The 19,536-nt window shown below is 35.5% G+C and overlaps 1 protein-coding gene across 3 annotated transcripts in view; it reads right to left on the reverse strand.

The window, feature by feature from the left end:
- LOC114690963 (U2 snRNP associated SURP domain containing) overlaps positions 1–19,536 on the reverse strand; it is a 60,469-nt gene that overhangs the window by 24,362 nt on the left and 16,571 nt on the right. Inside the window, exons 4-20 of one of the 3 annotated variants that reach the window (XM_028866000.2) lie at positions 18,998–19,096; positions 17,196–17,310; positions 16,655–16,788; positions 15,832–15,899; positions 15,236–15,330; positions 15,121–15,153; positions 14,947–15,029; positions 13,910–14,075; positions 13,507–13,718; positions 12,535–12,578; positions 9,415–9,519; positions 7,919–7,985; positions 7,680–7,843; positions 5,420–5,582; positions 5,006–5,085; positions 2,736–2,823; positions 104–226 (exon numbers count right to left, since the gene is read on the reverse strand). In XM_028866000.2, the coding sequence (XP_028721833.1) occupies positions 104–226; positions 2,736–2,823; positions 5,006–5,085; positions 5,420–5,582; positions 7,680–7,843; positions 7,919–7,985; positions 9,415–9,519; positions 12,535–12,578; positions 13,507–13,718; positions 13,910–14,075; positions 14,947–15,029; positions 15,121–15,153; positions 15,236–15,330; positions 15,832–15,899; positions 16,655–16,788; positions 17,196–17,310; positions 18,998–19,096 (1,839 nt within the window). Of the gene's footprint in view, positions 1–103; positions 227–2,735; positions 2,824–5,005; positions 5,086–5,419; positions 5,583–7,679; positions 7,844–7,918; positions 7,986–9,414; positions 9,520–12,534; positions 12,579–13,506; positions 13,719–13,909; positions 14,076–14,946; positions 15,030–15,117; positions 15,154–15,235; positions 15,331–15,831; positions 15,900–16,654; positions 16,789–17,195; positions 17,311–18,997; positions 19,097–19,536 lie in introns of those variants that run through there. The other 2 variants (XM_028865999.2, XM_037207845.1) reach the window with 2 other exon arrangements.

A 19,536-nucleotide genomic window follows, 5' to 3' on the forward strand; every position in this document is an offset into this window, starting at 1 on the left:
ATTATATACACACACACACACACACACACACACACACACACATATATATATATGCTTGTAACATCCCTCTCCTCAGACCAATTTTTAAGTACAGAATACCTACCTCTGTTTCCTTTTCTTCAATGATATTTACAAGTCCTAAGAAAATATTTTGAAGTTTGATCAGAAATGGTTCTGGATAGATTGCCCAGTCTTCCCATGCTCTGAAGCAGGTCATTACCCGTTGCTAAATAAATAGAAAATAGGAAGTGAATGACTAGTTGAGGCAGTATGTCTCAAACTTCAGTTCATGAGGATAACAACTGTGATTTGCTGAATTTTCCTTTAAGTTGCTAGATCTTTTTTTTTTCCCAAATTAAAGAGAATATATATGTCATTTCCAAATTTTTTAAAGCAATGTTATCTTCCAAGTAAAAAGAGTAAAGGCCTAAAAATACAGGGGGTGGGAGGGTGGGGGGAAGAAAACCACTTGTTTTTTAATTAAGGTCAACTCTCATGTTGTCCATAATGTATGTGAGCCACATTCTGAAAAACAATCTCACAGTACCTTCTGACCACTAGAAACCAAAGCAATCAAGCTTTACCCTGAATCAATTATGACCCAATGAAGTCTTGGCAAACAACTTTCCTTTGCACATTTCCTATACTTTTCTATAAAGTATAACTTACAATCAAAACTTATGACTAAAAAAAATTTTAATGGATTTGTTTGAATATTGTAGTGATTTAAATAAGCATGGCCCCCATAGACTCATGTGTTTGAATGCTTGGCGCACAGGGAGTGGCGCTATTAGGAGGTGTGGCTTTGTTGGAGAAAGTATGTTACTGTGAGATCGTCTATGCTCAAGCTACATCCAGTGTGGCACACAGTCTCCTTCAGCTGCCTGTAGATCCAGATATAGAACTCTCAGCCCCTTCTCCAGCACCAAGTCTGCCTGCATGTCACCATGCTTCCAGCCATGACAATAATAGACTAAACCTCTGAAACTATAAGCCAGCACCAATTAAATACTTTCCTTTATAAGAGCTGCTGTGGTCAGGGTGTCTCTTCACAGCAATAAAACCCTAACTAAGACAAATATCTATATAATGGGGTCATGGGACAGCTTCCCAAGCTAAAGAAATTTCTCAACAAAGAAAGTCTTCTTCCCGCAATAGTATATTCACTTATTCAATTACTATCTCGGGAACAGGGGAGATTGACTGGCTTTTTCTTAACATTAGCCTACAGCTTAATGTTATTGGTTTGTTTTTTGTTTTTTTTCTTTTTCTTTTTTTTTTTCTTTTTTTTTTTTTTTTTTTCTTTTTTGGTTTTTTGAGACAGGGTTTCTCTGTGTAGTTTTGGTGCCTGTCCTGGAGCTCGCTCTGTAGACCAGGCTGGCCTTGAACTCACAGAGATCTGCCTGCCTCTGCCTCCTGAGTGCTGGGATTAAAAACTTGCACCACCACCGCCCAGCCTATAAATAGTAAATCTTATAAGATTTTTTATTTTATATTATATATAATAAGATATTTATTATTATATAGTATATTGTATTATAAAATAGCAGTGATTTTAAAAATATAGTATTACATATAAAATATATATACACTTATTTTTATAAGATATTATTATATAATATATTATATTATAAAATAGTAAATACAGTTATTTTAAAAAACTGAGGTTTTTTTCCTTCAAAGCCGTTCATTAAAATTATTTCCAGCTGCCTGTCTTAAATGTGTATTCATGATTTAAACAATAACAGTGTCCAGCACTCCCCATATTCCAAGAAATTTTAAATCTTCCACACAACTTCTGAAGACCAAATTTTCAAACCATTATCAAGGACATTTTTAAGCCACCTTCATGCTCCCGCTATTATTAAGCTAGTAGTGGTCACCTTCAAGCACCCTTCTGCAAACTAGGAAACCAGTGATGTCAACTCTCTTTCTATCAAGTTCTGCACCTGGTCCCAGCTGTGAAGAACTGTCTCAGCTGGCCCTCTGCTTTCCTAATGACTCACTTCACACTAGGGTACAGTGGGGCCTTTCTCCTCTGTGGCGTGCTATGGAAGGCGGTCACTAAATCTACTCAATCTTCCCATTTTCTGGGGAGGGGATACAGGCCAAAACTTTGGTCACCCCAAGACTCCGGAGGACGTGGCTGGCTGCTGCCCTCCAGCTCAAGCATGGTACCTCAGCAAACACAGGGTCAGGCGGCACTCCAGGCCCTATGCCACAGTAGGCCTCACATCACAACCACCTACTATATCAACTGAGCTAACAATGCCCTGAAGATACTTTCTAAACAACCACGAATAATCGAAATGCATGTTCCTAATCCAGACAAATTGCATATACCATTATAAAACAAATGGCCTTCTGAATGTGTTCTGAGGACCTGAGTTCAGCTCCCAGCACCTACATCAGTTGGTTTACAATTCCCTGTAACTCTGAGTCCAGGGGGATCCTGTACCTCTGGCCTAGCTAAGAACCCACACACATGTGCATATACCCACACAGAGACACATACACATAATTAAAACTAATAAATCATGAAAGAAAAATTTTAAAATAAAAGTATCTAAATAATTAACATAAAACTAAAAACTATCTGACAACACAATATTTAAAGAATTTTAAGAGTAGTTTCTAAAAGATCCAAGTCTTGAATATTATATTTGTCTGACATTCTTTTATAGCCCTCCTCCTCTATTTGACACATCAGGGCAAAAACAATAAAATATACATACCTTAAAATTTTCAGATTGTAAATGGCCTTGAATTGTACGGTAAGTAGCATTGAGGTCTGAAAATATCTGACATAGCTTTGTTTCAAAACTGAAATTCAAACAATACATTCTTTAAAATAGAATTTAACAACTCACATTCTCTTCAGCCTGCTAGCCAATGAAAAACCACTCGTCTTACATACAAAGCAAATTAAGAAACTTAAAATACCAGTGTCCTTTAGCAAGCAATTTTATATTTATGATGAATTCAGCCATCTGGCCCTCCTTCTTTGTCATATAATAGCAAACTTAAAAGGTAAGTGACATAAGAGAAGGGAAAAAGAATTAGTAGCAGAACTAAGAGTAAGGGCTCTCCCGATCCCATTCTCCTTTTCTCGCCTGCACAAGCACTCACAGTCACATACACATACATATGTAGCATAAACTAACCTAGGACTTGCTATGCAGCCAAGGATATCCATGAACTTCTCATCCTCCTACCTCCACCTTCCAAGTGCTGGGCACATACCACTACATCTGATTTTATAAAGTGCTGAGGATCAAACCCAAGAGTTTTGGGCACACTAGGCAAGCACTCTACAAACTGAACTCCACTCATTTCAAAGGATGACCTGGACGCTGTACTGATCAGGGGGTACAGAAGAGAAACAAGTTAGGAGACTACTGCTGTAATTCAGGTGGGACAATGGCAACTTGGGCCGGCAGCCAGGAAAGTGGTGTCAATCAACTTCTGGATAGATTATAAAATCTATTTTTATCAATAAAAAGTGCTAGTGGGTTAAAGAGAAAGAGGGGAGCCCAAAAAACTTCAAAGAGCTAAAGAGACTAAGATGCAAACCAGTCCCCAGTTTCTTCCTCACTATATAGCTTAGTTAAGATGACCTTGAGCTGCCTGCCTCTACCTCTGGACTGCCAGGATCACAGTGTGTATTACCACACCTGGTTTTAAGTGGTACTGAAGATCAAACTCAGGGCTTCTTCATGCCAGGCAAGCACTCAACCGACTGAGTTACAATTCCCAGTCCAGGCCATAATTCTCAATTTCCTTTTACAATCAATTCCTTTCCCTGAGCCTAACCATTTAATAAATACAGACAGAGGGGGAACTCTGTGGAACTGAAGATTTACATACGAATTACAATGCCCACTACAACTCCCTTGTGCTTTAGAAAATAAGAACAAGGAAAACCAACCAACAGGGCTGGCAAGCTAGCTCCTAAAAGCACCAGGTTCATTCATGGACATGGCAGATCATAACTATGATTCCAGGGGATTTGACTCCTTCTGGCCTACATGCACCAGGCACACATGTGATGCACATAATACATGCAGGCAAAGCACTCATATGGAAAAAATAAAAATTAAAAAAAAAAAATCTTTTAAAAAAAATAAATCAATACAATGATTACCAAAAGAAAACAATGATGTTAAAACTTTGGTTTCTTCTTTTACATATGCCATTATTTATTATGCTATTTATGTTTATTATAAAGTAGCTAAATAGGCAAAATATATAATTTAAATTTTTTTAAATGCCACTTATTTGTCCTGTCAATATTTAAGAAATAAAATATAATGCATGGTGGTTCACACTATAATCTCAGCACCTGGAAGGTTAAGGCAAGAGTATCGCCACAAGTTTAAGGTCAGTCTAGGCTACACAGTAAATCCTAGGCAATCTGGGCTAGAGTGAGACCCCACTTCAATAAAAAAACAAACAAGAGCGAGCTACATGGCTCAGTGGATAAAAACACTATTGTTAGGAAAGACAACTTGCAATCTATCCCAGAAACCCACATGGTGGAAGAACATCAACTCCTACAGGTTGTCTGACTACTTATAGATGTTCCATGTTCACACATACATAGACACAAATAAATGTCATTAATAAGAAAAACTGAAAGAAGTTTTCAAAAAACTACTACTGTACCTTACAGTGGTTTCGTTCAATAAACATAAGTCCATTTCTTTAAAAATTCTACTAAATTGCTTTTAAATTTTCTGATTTATTATTACTATTATTGTGGGAGTGAGGACTGAAGTCAGGTCAGAGGACAACTCTGTGGAGTCATTTCTTTCCTTCCACCTTTACCCGAGTTCCCAGACTCAAACTTAGTCATCAGGCTTGCACGGAAAACTTCTTAACCGACTGAGCCATCTCACAGATGGCTCTGAAATTATTTCTTGTTAATGAACAATACTAACAGAACAATCCTTTTGAACTCCTCATCCTTAAATTCATCACCTTAAGAGTATCAGCTCATACTTACAATTTCCTGTAATATGAAGCATTGGCAACTTTGGCTGAAGAGTTGTACAAAACATCAGACACCAAATATAATCTGGCAATCTGTAATGCAAAATGAGACAAAAGGAAAACAATAGCCAACAGCATATCTAGAAAGTAACCTGTACACTCATTCCTTGAGTTTGGCTATAATTTAATAGTAAATAATAATTAATCTCTATGAGATCCATCATCATTACAAACACAACTTTTGCAGGAATACAATCTGTTATTTACATTTCAACTAGTTTCTCAGACAAAAGAAAAGACTACATAGAAAATATTTCATCCGTCAAGCTCTTCATGTAAAAAAGAAGCTAATTCCAATTAAAAAAAGAAAAAAAAGTCAACTATTAACCCCTTATCTAAAGTTCAGAAAGAGAAATCATTTCAATACCTTCTTGGGAAGAGGTGTCTTTAAGATAGACAATGACTCAGTAATGCAATCCACTATTTCTTCAGCAGCTTCAGCGTTATTAAGACAGAAAACCATGGCATCTCCAATATCATTTTTCCTTGGCGTTAATCCTCGCAAGATTTCTTCTAATTTATCCCGCTGTCTGAATATAAGTTTTCACTTATAAATATTTAAACATAATATTCCAAACGTACCAATAACTACTGCTCACAGACTAACTTCTTTGGGTGTTTCTCAGTAAATTTACCAATTACTGTGTTCACCTCACAAAGACTAGTTTGTTTAAAACCCACTCAGATAAAATGGTTTTCAAGATTGAGTTTTGTTAGGTTCTCTCCAAATTTGGTATAATTTTTTTTTTGAGGGGGGTAGAGACAGAGTTTCTCTGTGTAACAGTCCTGACTGTCCTAGAACTAATTTTGTAGACAAGGCTGGCCTCGAACTCACAGAAATCCACCTGCCTCTGCCTCCTGAGTGCTGGGATCAAAGGCATGTGCCACCACTGCCCATCTACAATTTTTTTAAAAACTTATATAGAGCAGAATACTTTTTCTAAAAATAACAAAATATTCTAGTAACTTTATGGTCATTTATTTTAAAGTCTCCAAAAGTATTCCACTCTTACTATGCCCATTAAAATAAAAAACCTCCCAGTTCTCCATATCCTTTCTTTGAAGGAAGTATTACTTTATTAGCATTACAAGGAATTAAGTAGGACAAGCTTTTTCTTTAAGGAAAACATAAATATTTTAGGTCCTGCAGATCACATGGTCCCTATAACAGTTCCTCTACTGCTATTATTCCAAGGAAGCCTTACATATATGCAAAGCAATGAGCACCATTGTTTTTCAATTAAACTTTATTTAGTTGGAAAGCAAGATGGCAAAGCAGGTAAAAACACTTGCCTCCAAACCTGATAACCAGTTTCATCCCTAGGACCCACAGATGAAAGAATAGTGTCCTGCAAACTGTCCCCTAGCCTCCACATGCATACCATGAGTATGCATACACACATATACAAATATAATAAGTAAATGTAATAAGAACTTTAACCTTCATTTCTAAAACCAGAAGATAGCTAGAATTAGACTAAGGACTGGATCTATAGCTAATGTAATGAACATAAACCTAAAGGAACAAATACACTCAACAACTGAAGGACCCCACTAGCAAAAACCACCTCACCAACAAAGCACTGAGGCAATGGGTATTAAGCTTTCCACACTGTGCAATGAAGTATGTAGCATTACATGCTAAAATCTTTTAGCCAACATTTTCCACGAGGTATAAAGAACCTCTAAACACTTATTTAATATGTCTGCTTTTTAAAATAGAGCTAACTCATTATACCAGTTCTAAACAAACACTCTTTGTAAGATTTAATTTTTTTTTTTTTTTTTTTTTTTTTTTGGTTTTTCGAGACAGGGTTTCTCTGTGTAGCTTTGCGCCTTTCCTGGGACTCACTTGGTAGTCCAGGCTGGCCTCGAACTCACAGAGATCCACCTGGCTCTGCCTCCCGAGTGCTGGGATTAAAGGCGTGCGCCACCACCGCCCGGCGTAAGATTTAATTTTTATCTTATGTGTTTGAATGTTTTATTTCCATGTGTGTATGTACATACACAACATGCACATCTGGTGCGTACAGAGGCCAGAAGAGGACACAGGAACCCTAGAACTGGAGATAGAGATGGTTGTGGGCCACCATGTAGGTGCTGGGATCTGAATCCAAGTCCTCAGCAAGAGCAACAAGAGCTTTTATTAGGTGAGCCATATTAGGTGTGCACTAATATTAATGTTTTCCTAGCTGCCATCTCAGACCTACTACACACAATAGTAGTAGTTCTATAGTTCTATATAAAACTACAGAAAGGCTTTACCTGACCCCAATACACGGTAATTTTTCTTCTCTTATCTTGGACTCTGGCAAAAATTCTAATAATCTCTAGGTAATTTCTCTAAGAACCTTAAGTATTGCAATGCTAGAGAAAGAGCTCAACTATATTTAAGAGATGATCACTAATTTCATCAGGAGGTAGTTAAATTCAACAGGATACACTCTTGTTATTTACCATTATATTTATCCAAGATGTCTAAAATCCTAAAATATGAAATAAAACATGCTCCACACTGGCAAGTGAGAATCTCGCTTTCTCTTATGGCTTGAAAGAGTTAGAGCAGACAACTAAAGGCAGCAAGCATTAGGACAACTTTCCTGAACATACAACAGAAAAGCTCTTACTCTTCCTTGAGTGCTCCCTTTTTACTGGGCTCTTCCACAAAGGCCTCCGCCTCTTGCTCTTCTGACATCCCATGAAGGTATGGATTTAATGGTGGTGGCCTCCAAAAAGATCCATTTTTGAACATACGAAAATCTTCTGTCCGCCATTTAGTTGGAGAATCTCCCTAATAATACCCAAAAAGTTATTAGAAAGCTCTAACCTCAGAGTTAAAGTCAACAAAGCAACTGATCCTACTTGCCTGCAGAATAGAATAAAGCTTCCACCTGTAGTAGACATGGGCTGGTGTCTGGTTTTCAAATAAGAACCTAAACAAGACAAACAAAAACAATAAATACCATAGTCTTTAGGAGAAAGCTATCTACTTTAGTGTCTACATGAAACCAGTTCCTTGTGCCTATTCAATTAAAAAGAGACAGAGAGCACACTACTATCAATTAAATAAAACAAATGAGAAATATTATTTGCCCTCTTACTTCTAAAGAAGACCAAAAACAAAGATCCTGTGGCATGGGGGTAGGAAAGGAGTCCTTTCATTTTTCCATAATATGCACCATTCCCATGCCCCAGACTGCCTTAAAAACTAATATGAACAGTCAGAATGACTGCTTTTATAATTTTAAATTTTTTGTTTGGTTTTGAGACAGGATCTCTCTATGTAGTCATGGCTGTCCTGGAACTCACTATATATACCAACAAGTTACCCTCCAACTCACAGAAATCTACCTGCCCCTGCCTCCCAAGTGCTAGGATTAAAGGTGTGCACCACCATACCATAACTGGCATTATAAAGCACAGGGCAGAAGATAAACTAGAATACTGGAGAGATTTTCTCAACAGGTAATTTGAAAAGCTTTTACCCTATTTAATAGAATATTGAATCAATGTCTTAAATAAAGCAATTCAGATGATAAACAATTTCTTTCAAACTACTTTGCTCAATTCTAGCTTGCTTATGACTTTCACGGGAAAGCATAATGGAAGTTATTTTCCTCCTAGACAATGCTAAGAGCTAAATCTTACTACTTTTAGAATTTTATTCTTGGGAAAATACATCTATATACGATGTATTTGTTTGCATGTGTGCACATGCTCATGCACACCACAGAACAAACAGCTCTCTCTTTCCACCACATGGGTTCTGGACTCTGAACTCAGGTTGTCAGCTTGGCAGCAAGAGCCCTGAACCCAGTGAGCTGTCTCACTAGCCTACTCTTGGAAATATTTTCAGTATCAAAAGAGAAAGAAACAGAGTTAAAAGGTTTTCATACCTATATGAGGATAATTAAAGTATAGAATATAGACACAGACTTTAAAAGGAGCTGGGGATGGATTTTGCCTGTAAATCTCAGTACTAAAGTAGGACAAGCACAGGGCCAGTCTAGGCTACAGAATGAGATCATCTCACTCTACGCCTCATCTGCCTCCAAAAGAAAGTATTGAAGTCAAGTCAGTCCCAAAAGACCAACATTGTATGATTCTACACTTAGAAAAATATGTAAGGCAGTCAAATTCACAGAAATACAAAGAATGGTGTTTCCAAGGGGCTAATGAGAAGAGATGGAGAGTTACTCTTATTTAATAAGTATAGAGTTTCAGTTCTGGAAGGTGAAAAGATGTCTGGAAATGAATTGATAAGTGGTATGTTGTAAAATAATGTGAATGTATTTAACGCCACTTGAAAATAGTTAATGCTAAATTTTGTTATAGATTTATTACATAATAAAAGAAGCACACCTGAACATAGGATTGTTGATTTCTCTGTTCATAATCATAGCTTCAAACATTGGCCCTTCACGTACAACAAATTCTATCATTCGGTGTATCAGGGCGAGCAAATTCCTACAACAACAACACAGTTAAAGAAAATGGATTCAGACACACCCCTATATCAAACTACATTTGACCTAAGTTACTATAATGGTGCAGTTAAAAAAAAAAAAAAAACATTCTGCTGACTAACAGAATTTCATATCAAAAAAGTAACCTGGAGCACACATTCAAGGCCTTGTGCATTAAGAGGGAAAGGGCCAGTGAGGGTGGAGGAAAGGGAGGAAGGAGAGGTGAAGGAGTGTGGGGAGCCACAAAACAGCCTCACAGTAACAGACTGAATTTCCTAAATGCCACTTAACATCATTTCCAAAATGCAAAAAAATTAAATTATAAATCACAACTAATTGGATATCAGCAACTTGCAATTTGCATGTTACAGCCATCTAAAAATGTATACACTATGTCTTTTTTAAAGAAATTAGTCCTAATACAGATACTTTCATAATGATATTGAAATGTTATGACCATAACTTTAATTTACAAAAATGTAAAACTATTTAACAAATATAAGGCCTGATTTAATAAAAGACCCATCCAAATTCCTGTGTTCTAGTACACACATACCAGATGTAGTTTTTATTAAATCTGACCTTTAATGAGGCAACATCCCTTTGAAGCACTTCAAAATTAGTTTAGAATTCCTAACGTGTAATCCTGCCTGCATATTACCAACCAATGAAAAAACTATATTGTAAAGCCATGAGTAAAGGAAGTCCTCCTACACTTTACAAAACAGGGGACATGGTGAGGTGTCCACTCTCTGGAATACTTATCTTCCAATGTTTGAGCCAAAAAGATTGGAGCTACTGTTTATTAAGTTACTTTACTGGTTGCACTCATAGGAGGAATTTAATTTTTTAAATCAGAAAATAAAATCCTTACTAAAAGATTCCAAACTAATTTCAGATATTGAGTAATGTGTCAGGCAGAAAGGACTCAGCTTCCTTATTCCTAAGCTGCTCTTGACTTCCCTTCCACCAGTCCCCAAGTAGTACAAAGTGGGCAAGTTACAACTGGGAGAAGCAAAAGGATATTGACTCTTGGGAGAAGACACATATAAATTACAGCCTGAGCATTCTTGGCTCAATTAAGTCCATGTAACTGCTAGAATATAAATATAGTTATACAAGACAGATTTTTTTTGTTTTGAGGGAGGTCTATAATACTCTGCTTCAAAATACCTGATCGTGAAATCATCTCTTATACTGACTATATTTTCTACAATTTTTATACAAGCCTACTCAAATGGACACTAATATTTCTACATAGTAGAAAAAAATAATTCTAAAGATCAAAAAAATTACATGGAAGTTTAAATCTTTACAAAGGGGAAATTATCCTTTAGAACTATCAATTCAACTTCAAATTGTTAAAAAAAAATCAGTTAATTTTAACTTAAAAATTATTCTCCTTCACAAATATATTAACTGGGCAGATACGCAGTGCTGCTCCCTAGTGAGAAGGAACTCAGCACCCTCATAGTTTGTGGCACTGTTTAGAAAGGGCCATGCAGTTATTAGTCAGTTCTAAAATCCCCACTGATACAAGGCAAATTAAAGCTCAGGGAAGTTTCATGTGCAAATCATAATACATGACCATTTACCAAGTAGACAAATGTTATTGACCCAGAGACTTTTATCAATACAGTCAAAAACAACTTGACTTCAGTCATTTAAGGAACATGAAAAATGGTTTATCATAGCAAGGGATTCATTCTAATGGTAAGTCAAGATTTTTCAGCAAAATATATACATAAAATTTTATTTAGAAATAATCTGAGTCACACATAAAATTACTGGGTATGTTTTTTTTTGAATGCTACAAAAAATACTTTCCCTGTGAACGTTTTAACAGTGGAAAAATAACCCACTATAGTTTTAAATAGGCTTGCACTGATAAAAATCTATCTATAAAAAAATTACAAGTATAAAGGAGGTTAAAATGTTTCATATGACTATTTAAAATCAAAATCTGACAATTAGTTGCTGCTATCTTGGAATCAAGAGTAAAGCATTGCAATCATATTCTTCCATTAAGGATTATATAATTTTCTTATTTAAAAAATGACTTTTCAATCAAAACAAAACAGTGTAGTACAAAAATGTTATATTTTAAAGTGCATTATTTTATTTTTAAACAGTAATTATCTTATTCTGGGCAACCACAAAAAAAAAGTCTCTCAGTTATAATAAAACCACATTTATTGGAGTCGATCGTACCAATGTCTGGTCAAAAACTGTATACTTTCCCAATCCATCCCATGATGTTTTCCTGGTCCCCCGCTGCCGCAGACAGTTCAGCTGGTGTTGCTCACCAAGGCCAATGTCAAAGAGAATTTGGAATTCTTTTGTGTTCATTTATTATTCAACCAGTGTTGTGTTCCTGTGTTTGGGAAAAGGCTGAGCTTGACTGAGCAAGAGCATACCTACACCATGATTGTTCTTCATTAGCAATGTATTTAAAAAAAAAAAAAAGGGGAAGAAAGAGAAATAAAAAGATCCAAATATCTTTGTTATCATGACTAAAAATTCCTATTATGTCCTTTGTCCACAAAAACAATTGGAATTTCTTCTCAAAATCAATTATGGAAAAAAAAAAAAACTGCACATCTAAAACCAAGATTATATATTAAATGTAGATAATCCAGAAACCAAGAGAAAAGCAATAGATTGGTTCAAATTGTAATATTATTTAAAATTTAAGACATGTTTTATTTAAAATACCTATTTTCCCTTCACAATAGTTTCAAATTACTAGACCAACAACTCTACATTAATCTACTTAACCATTCTAATTTCTAAAGCTATTAAAAACTATGTAAAACAATAACAATAAAAACAAAAGAAAAGATAACATAAAATTCCCAAGTGTAATAACTTATTAGTTTTTATACATCCCCCAAAAGCACTGGGAAGGAGCCATTGCTCAGTCAAGATATTACCTTTTCCTCAACACCATTTCTTTTCAATTCAGAAGGGGATATTGTCTATATTTAGATCAGTAATAATAAAGAAAAACATGTACCTTTCTGTTGGGATAACCACTTTGACTATGGCTTGCGACAGAGTCTGTATATGAAGTCACATCAGATAATAAACATAGAATATGTGAGTATTGTTAACAAGTAACAAGCAAAAATATACATAATGCATTGAAAACACTACACATCTAATCACAAGTTCTGCAGGCAATCACTGCACTGGAAGTAATTATACACTATGAAATTACATAAATGCAAATGGATGTGTTCACAGTGAACAATTAATGTTCACCAAATGCAAAGAATCAGAACATTCCTGCTAGAATGCACATCAATGCACTGAAATAGGTACTACACTGAGAATTATCAGATAAAGATTTTAATTCGTGAAGTAATTAACTGTTTGCCTCTGATCATACAGTTTGCTACTTTGTTCCCAAGCCTTTAAAAACAGCCCTGCAACTTCAAGTGTAATTAACTCGTAACAGAACCAACAAATTCTTAAACTTGAAATTAAGTTGGTTTTATGTTTAATAAAGAAAAATACTCACCCTTTGCCTTTACTACATTAATTAACTATTTTTGAAATACCATATATGCTGTTATATAGTCTAATACACCTCAAGACCTCGAAAGCTAAGTTAGTTTGCTGCCATCCAAACAATTTATTTAGGTGGTCTTTCTAATTGAAAAGTCTCTTAACCAAATAAAAACTATCATGTTCTTAGAACAAAGTAAATTCAAACACTGAATTCAAGCAAACCTGAATACAACACTGAACAAGGGGAGGGGAGCTTACCGAGGGGTCAAAAGGGAATGGTAGCCACAAATAAAAATAGGACCTAAATTAATTCAATCTAGGGTTTCCATGGGCTAAGGCAGGGAACATATCTACTTATTTCTTTATGAGTTGCCAGAGTAACACACATATTTTTATAAAATTGTTGAAAAGAAATACTACCACAGATTTAGTATTTACATATTAGATTCAGCCCTATGTACATTGTTTAAATTACCTTCTCAAAATCCTCCTTGTTTTTAGGTGGTGGTAACATGGGAGCATTGGGGTTTTTTAACCGCTCTCTAGGCTGCGCATTAAAAGGCAGTCCGGATGGAGGTGGGGGGAGTGTGTGTTCCATCATAGAAGGCGGAATGTATATTGGATGTGGAGGAATAGGTACAGCTTTACCCCAACCTAACTTCATTTCAAAAGACATAATCATTTTTCCTACAAAAGAAAAAAGAAAAGAGAAAGGTTACTTTGACAAGCCTCCAGAGAAAAAAGTATTTCTGGCAACCTGAATTAAATTTCCTTTACAGCCTTTCGAATTTGATTTAAAATCTTAGTACAGTTTTTATGAATAATCTTCTATACCAAAGAAAGATCTAAATTCTATAAATGGACCGTAAGAACTTTACCATTTAAATTTTTTAGAGCTCTTTCAGCATCTCTTCTATTCATAAAAGCCACAAAGCCACAATTTCTTTCTCTTGCTCGTTCTTCATCAGTTCTAGGCCACATAATTTTTACACTAGCTAATGGTCCAAATCTTCCAAATTCTTGACACAGCATTTCTTCATTCATCTATTAAAAAATGAGAGTGTTCGGTTATACACAAAGGGGGAGGGGCACAAAGAAGTCTATGCAGCCCAGAAAGCAAAATCATTTTCACAAAGTAAAAAGCAACATATTAATGCTATAGTATTACATCCTAATATTAGGAACTCAACACTGGGGTATTTGCAATATTTTCATATTAGAAGCCTTCTATTTTATTTAAATAAGCAGCTAGGGTTTAGGTTCTTAGAGCTGCTAGGGTTTAGGATCTTAGAGCTACTGGAACCAAAGGTGTATCTGAGTTCTCTTCCTGTTTGACAGCAGTGGTTTAGCTATAAACTGAACAGCATTTCAGGCAAGAGTGGGGAGTGTATTTGTGGATGATGGAAAGAAAAACAGACTCTATTGCTTTCTTCTCTCTAGTCCTCATCTATCAGGGTGATCAAAAAAAGTCAGAAAACTATACATACACAGCACAGTCGGAAGTACAATTTTTTTCAACAAAATATTCCATCTCACTACTGTATCCCCCAAAACATACTCATCAAACTGAAGCGAAGGACCTGAAACACTGAAGCCGAGCTCCAGCTAAAACAGGAACACAGTTCAGCAGGGAAAGCGTGAGGAGGAGGAGGAGGAAAAGGAGCTCTAAGAGAGCTACACCTCCCGAAGAGGTGCCTCAAAAAGCACAATTCAGTCACTAAAGGGAAGACACAGCTTCAGCAATGTACAGGAAACAATTTAGATCTAACCAGTAAGTGCCAAGTTTACAAAACAATTACAAATACTATCTAATTCCATCAGATTCGTTAACTTCAGAATCTAAATTTTACTTTTCTAACTGTCCAACAACAAAAATAACCGGAAGTCAACACTCATTTTATTTTACTGAGATTACCTGTGGATTAATGTTTCCAAGGTATAAATTAGTGGTACTTGGATCTCCTACATCATGTGAGCCAGGTGCATAGTCATCAAGAACTAAAACAAGGAGAAAAAAAACAAATTACACTCTGTGAAATACAAAGCTGAAATTTCTATTAATTCGAAGAGCAAAAAACTGTATTACCACCAGATGATCGATTTCTTCTTGAAGGCACATCCACTTAAAGGGAAAAAAAGGGAACAACTCTTAGTTTTTAAGACAATAAATCATAAATACATACACTAAAATAAACGTCACTTACTAGAACGTCGCTGACCATCAGAATCTGACTGAGGAGGCTCAAATCGACTTAACCTGCCTTTTGTTTTATGTCTCTCATCACGTTCTTCCTGAATTCTGTTGAAAATATTTAGCAGACTTAGAGTAAGCCAAATTCATACTTATAAACAGAGCTTATCGAAGTAACATCTTCAAATAATGCAACGTATTTGCATTACCAGTAATTATAACCAAGATCAGTGAGCCCCTCAAGTTACAAGACAGGAACAAGCCTATCTCTACAAGTCCACACTGAAAATAATGTCTCTTTGGGGGTGAAAAGAAAATTCAACATGAAACTACTGCTTACATTTTTGCTCTTAATAGATCTGATGACCTCTACCCTAGTGAGTAAATAGGATTCCAGATAGGAAATAAACCAATTGAATTAAATCTACACATGACAAGCAGCAATGGACACTGATTACATGCTAGTTGACTCTCAAGCACATACTACCATCTATTGTAGCTACAGCAAGCTCACTTGTAAGCCAGCTGATAACTAGTATACATACCAACATCTGATATAATTATCAGTCCAGGATGCCTATGATAGAGAATTCTCCCTATAAAACTTACTGTTTTAGTTCCTCTTTGAAAAGTTCCAAATTGCTTTTTTTCTTTTCTTTCTCCCCTTTCTTCAGTGGCTATAAAGAATATGATAAGTTACAGTTGAAAACAAAGAAGATTGAACAAGATTTATGGTTTGACAGTGATAAAAATCTTCTGGGATTGCAAAATGGCAATTTTTGAATAACTGAATATACTAAGAGTCCACCCTAATTATACAGACTTTGAAGAGCAAATTTTAAGGTGTGTGAATTACATAGCAATAAAGCTGTTATATTTTAATTGCTTTCAGAGCTATCTTAACAGCCACACAAGAAAAATCAATCTCACTATTTAATGTAATCATATTTAATTAACCAAATGTGGCTCCAAGTGGCCTGATCCCTCATTTATCAACCTATTATCCCTTATAAAACTCCTATTTCCGATGAATAAAAACTCTATAATGAGAAATTAAAAGACAGATAACATCAGCTCTGACAGTAATCACTAAGAAGTTCTAAAACCATCCTGAGAAACATGTACATATTGCTAATAATTTTAGGATCTTAGTTTCAGAACGGTTGAAAAGAACGGTGTTACCCTACACTCACAAAGCTTCTGACTTACAACATGTAATATGAATACAGTAACAAATGTCCAAGGGTGTTACTGCCACGTCCTAACCCAATCTGCCATCACTCATCTACAGGAATTACCGAGTTAGACAACATCAAAACCCAATACTCCAGACTTATAAACCATAAAAAGCTTCTTGCAGGGGATGCACTCAAAGTACCAGTAACAATACCAGCTTCTAAAATAAATCCTCAATTATTTAATAATTACTTACGGGTTTTTTCGTTTCAATCACAAGAAGAGATGGCGGCCTTTCATTAGATGACTGATTTGGAGGATTTTTCTGATCTGCAAATCTTGAAGATGGTTTATAAATTTTACCTCTTTTTTCATCTGTTTCATGTTCATCTGAAATTTAAAATACTAAGTTGTAAAACTAACTTCATATAATTTTGGTTTTTGTTATTTTTATTTAAGAAGAAAATTAAGATGCTTTTAGTATTAAGATTTGAACATGAAATTAAATTTACATTATTATCACTACCCTGAAAAGTCACAATTTAATCACATTATAGCAAAACTATGAAACATTAAAATTTCTGCAACATAATCTGCTTTTTTTTAAGCTTGGCACTAAGTTTTTTGTTCTTTTACTATGAATTCATTATTCCATATTTGGTCACTTAGTTGCTACTTAATCTAAGCACTAGAGGGTGCTAATAGGAAAGAAATGTGAAACTCAAAAGTCAAAAGTCTTCCATAACTATATTGCTGCGTCACCCAAGGTTTGTTCAAATCCAGATCTCTGCTCTTACCTTTAGCTGCATTAACAACCCCGCCTCGAACAAATGTTTTCACTTTATTACCATCACTTCCTTCAAAAGCAGCAAGAAATTCCTCATAAATTTCAGCAGCTGCCTTTTCATCCTCCTAAAGACATACGAAATATTAGTGACATAAGAATTGCTGTTTGGGTGTGGCTTGACTAGTTTTTGGCTTTTGAAGGATTTCACGATGTAGCCCAGGCAGACCTGAATTCACTATATAGACCGGACTAGTCTTAAACAGAGATCTGCCTACTTCTGCCTACCAAATGCTGGGATTAAAGACACACTATGTAGAGAGACAGCTCAACAACTAAGAGCACAAGACAAATGACTGTATGAAAACATATTAGCCTATTACCATCTGAGAAGTTCTCCAAAGCACAATGACTTAATTCATCAAACATAAAAATTTCATTCTCAAATAACCAAAGATACAATACATGCAAAGCCACAGCACCTATTTCTAACATGGCATTAAAGAAGAAACTAGAAGAACTGACATTCTCAACTATACATCATCTAACGTCCCCAATATATATGAATAAGAACACCAAGCTGAGAACGGTGGCACGTGCCTGTCACTTCCTAGGTGAGGGCAGGAAGACCGAGTTCCAGACCAGCCTGAGTTACTAATGAGACTCTGCCTCAAAAACCCAAATCAAACAGAAGAATGGAGCATCAGGAAAGAAACACATCCAATAACAAGGAGAAAAGTGTTGCTCAATAGAGGGGTAAGTATATCAATAAAAGGAGTGTCTAGTGTCAGAGAAAGATGCACAGACTTCCCCATAAATAAAACTGGCATAAAAACTATTTGAAAAGAGATAAAATGAAATCAATACTTTGTATTATATGCCAAGAAAAACTGCATGAAGATCAAATTTTCTTAAAAATGGAAACAATCCTAGGGATTCGTTGGGATTCTCTTAAGAATGCAAATCCTAGAAGAAAATACAGGGAAATTCTTCTATAAGCCAGAAATGAAAAAGAAAGGAAAAAAACTTTGGTTAAAACAACAAATCATGGGAAAGACTTCCCAAGTGATTATAACAATAGTTTATATAAGAATAAAATCAGAAGAAAAACTTAAAAAAAATAAAATAAAACAGGGGGAAGGGGCTACTCAACTGTATCCCACTGAAAGAAATTCAAATTCAAAACTACACTGAGGTATTATTTTTCACACTACAGAGTGGCAAAGAGTCCTTCAGTAAGATTCACTACATGAAAGTATATGAAGGTGGGGTCATCACTTTTATTAATATACCATTCACTCCAACAATCTCCCCTTTCAGGAATATGTCCCAAAAGGAAAACAAGAAAAAAAATTAAATGCATCTATTCATAAAAAGCATTTGTAATATAATGTCCAAAGAGTAAAACCACAGATCCCTCAATAGGATTTTAAATGAACACAAAGCTATAAAAATGTAAAATTTTTTCTATCCTACAAGTAATCACAAAGATGTAACATTTGGTTAAAAAAGATAAATGGAGGAAAGTACTCTCACTCTATAGGTTATCATCCATCTAAGGGAAATGGGTACAATACAGTACACGTACATACAAACACACACTCACACTTGGTCAAAAAATAACTCATCATCACACAGAGTTATAAATCAGAGGACAGGCAGAGCAGCTGAACTCATCTAAACTCCCTCATGTTAGAGACCAGACTCGTGTGGAGCTGCAAACATCTAAGCAGTAAGCCCTTCAGGAAACACCGCTTCTAGTGCCCCTTGCACACTCATTTCCAAGTATAACCTAAAATACACTTCAAACGTTACCTTTTTCTTCAGCTCCTCTTGTTCTTTTTTACTTAGAGTTCGTTTTGCTGTGCTCATTTTTCCAATACTGAATGCTTTAAGCTTGTTTTCTAGAAGAGGCTGTGAAAAGAAACAGAAAGATTATTTTGTCTTTACATACATATTTTAATGTTACCTCTGAATTCTAACATACTTTAATTGATAACCAAGTCTTTAGAAGAGTTACTGTTTTAAAAGTACCAATGCAAAAAAAAAAGCTGGGGTTACTCCAAGCAGATGCCTACCTCAAGCTGGTTCTTATAAATACTCATTCATTGAGGACTATTTAAACTTGGGCCCACCATCAGCTCCCAAATAAATACACAGAGACTTATTCTTACTTATGAATGCCCGGCCTTAGCTTGGCTTGTTTCTAGCCAGCTTTTCTAACTTAAATTATCCCATTTATCTTTAACTACGTTTTTCCTATGGGCTTTTTAACCTTTCTTTTTCTTTATATCTTTCTTTCCTTCTTTCTCCATGGCTGGCCCCTGGTGCCCTCTTCTATTCCTTCTCTCAAT

The sequence above is a fragment of the Peromyscus leucopus genome, chromosome 7, assembly GCF_004664715.2.
Source record: "Peromyscus leucopus breed LL Stock chromosome 7, UCI_PerLeu_2.1, whole genome shotgun sequence".
NCBI classification, from domain to species: domain Eukaryota; kingdom Metazoa; phylum Chordata; class Mammalia; order Rodentia; family Cricetidae; genus Peromyscus; species Peromyscus leucopus.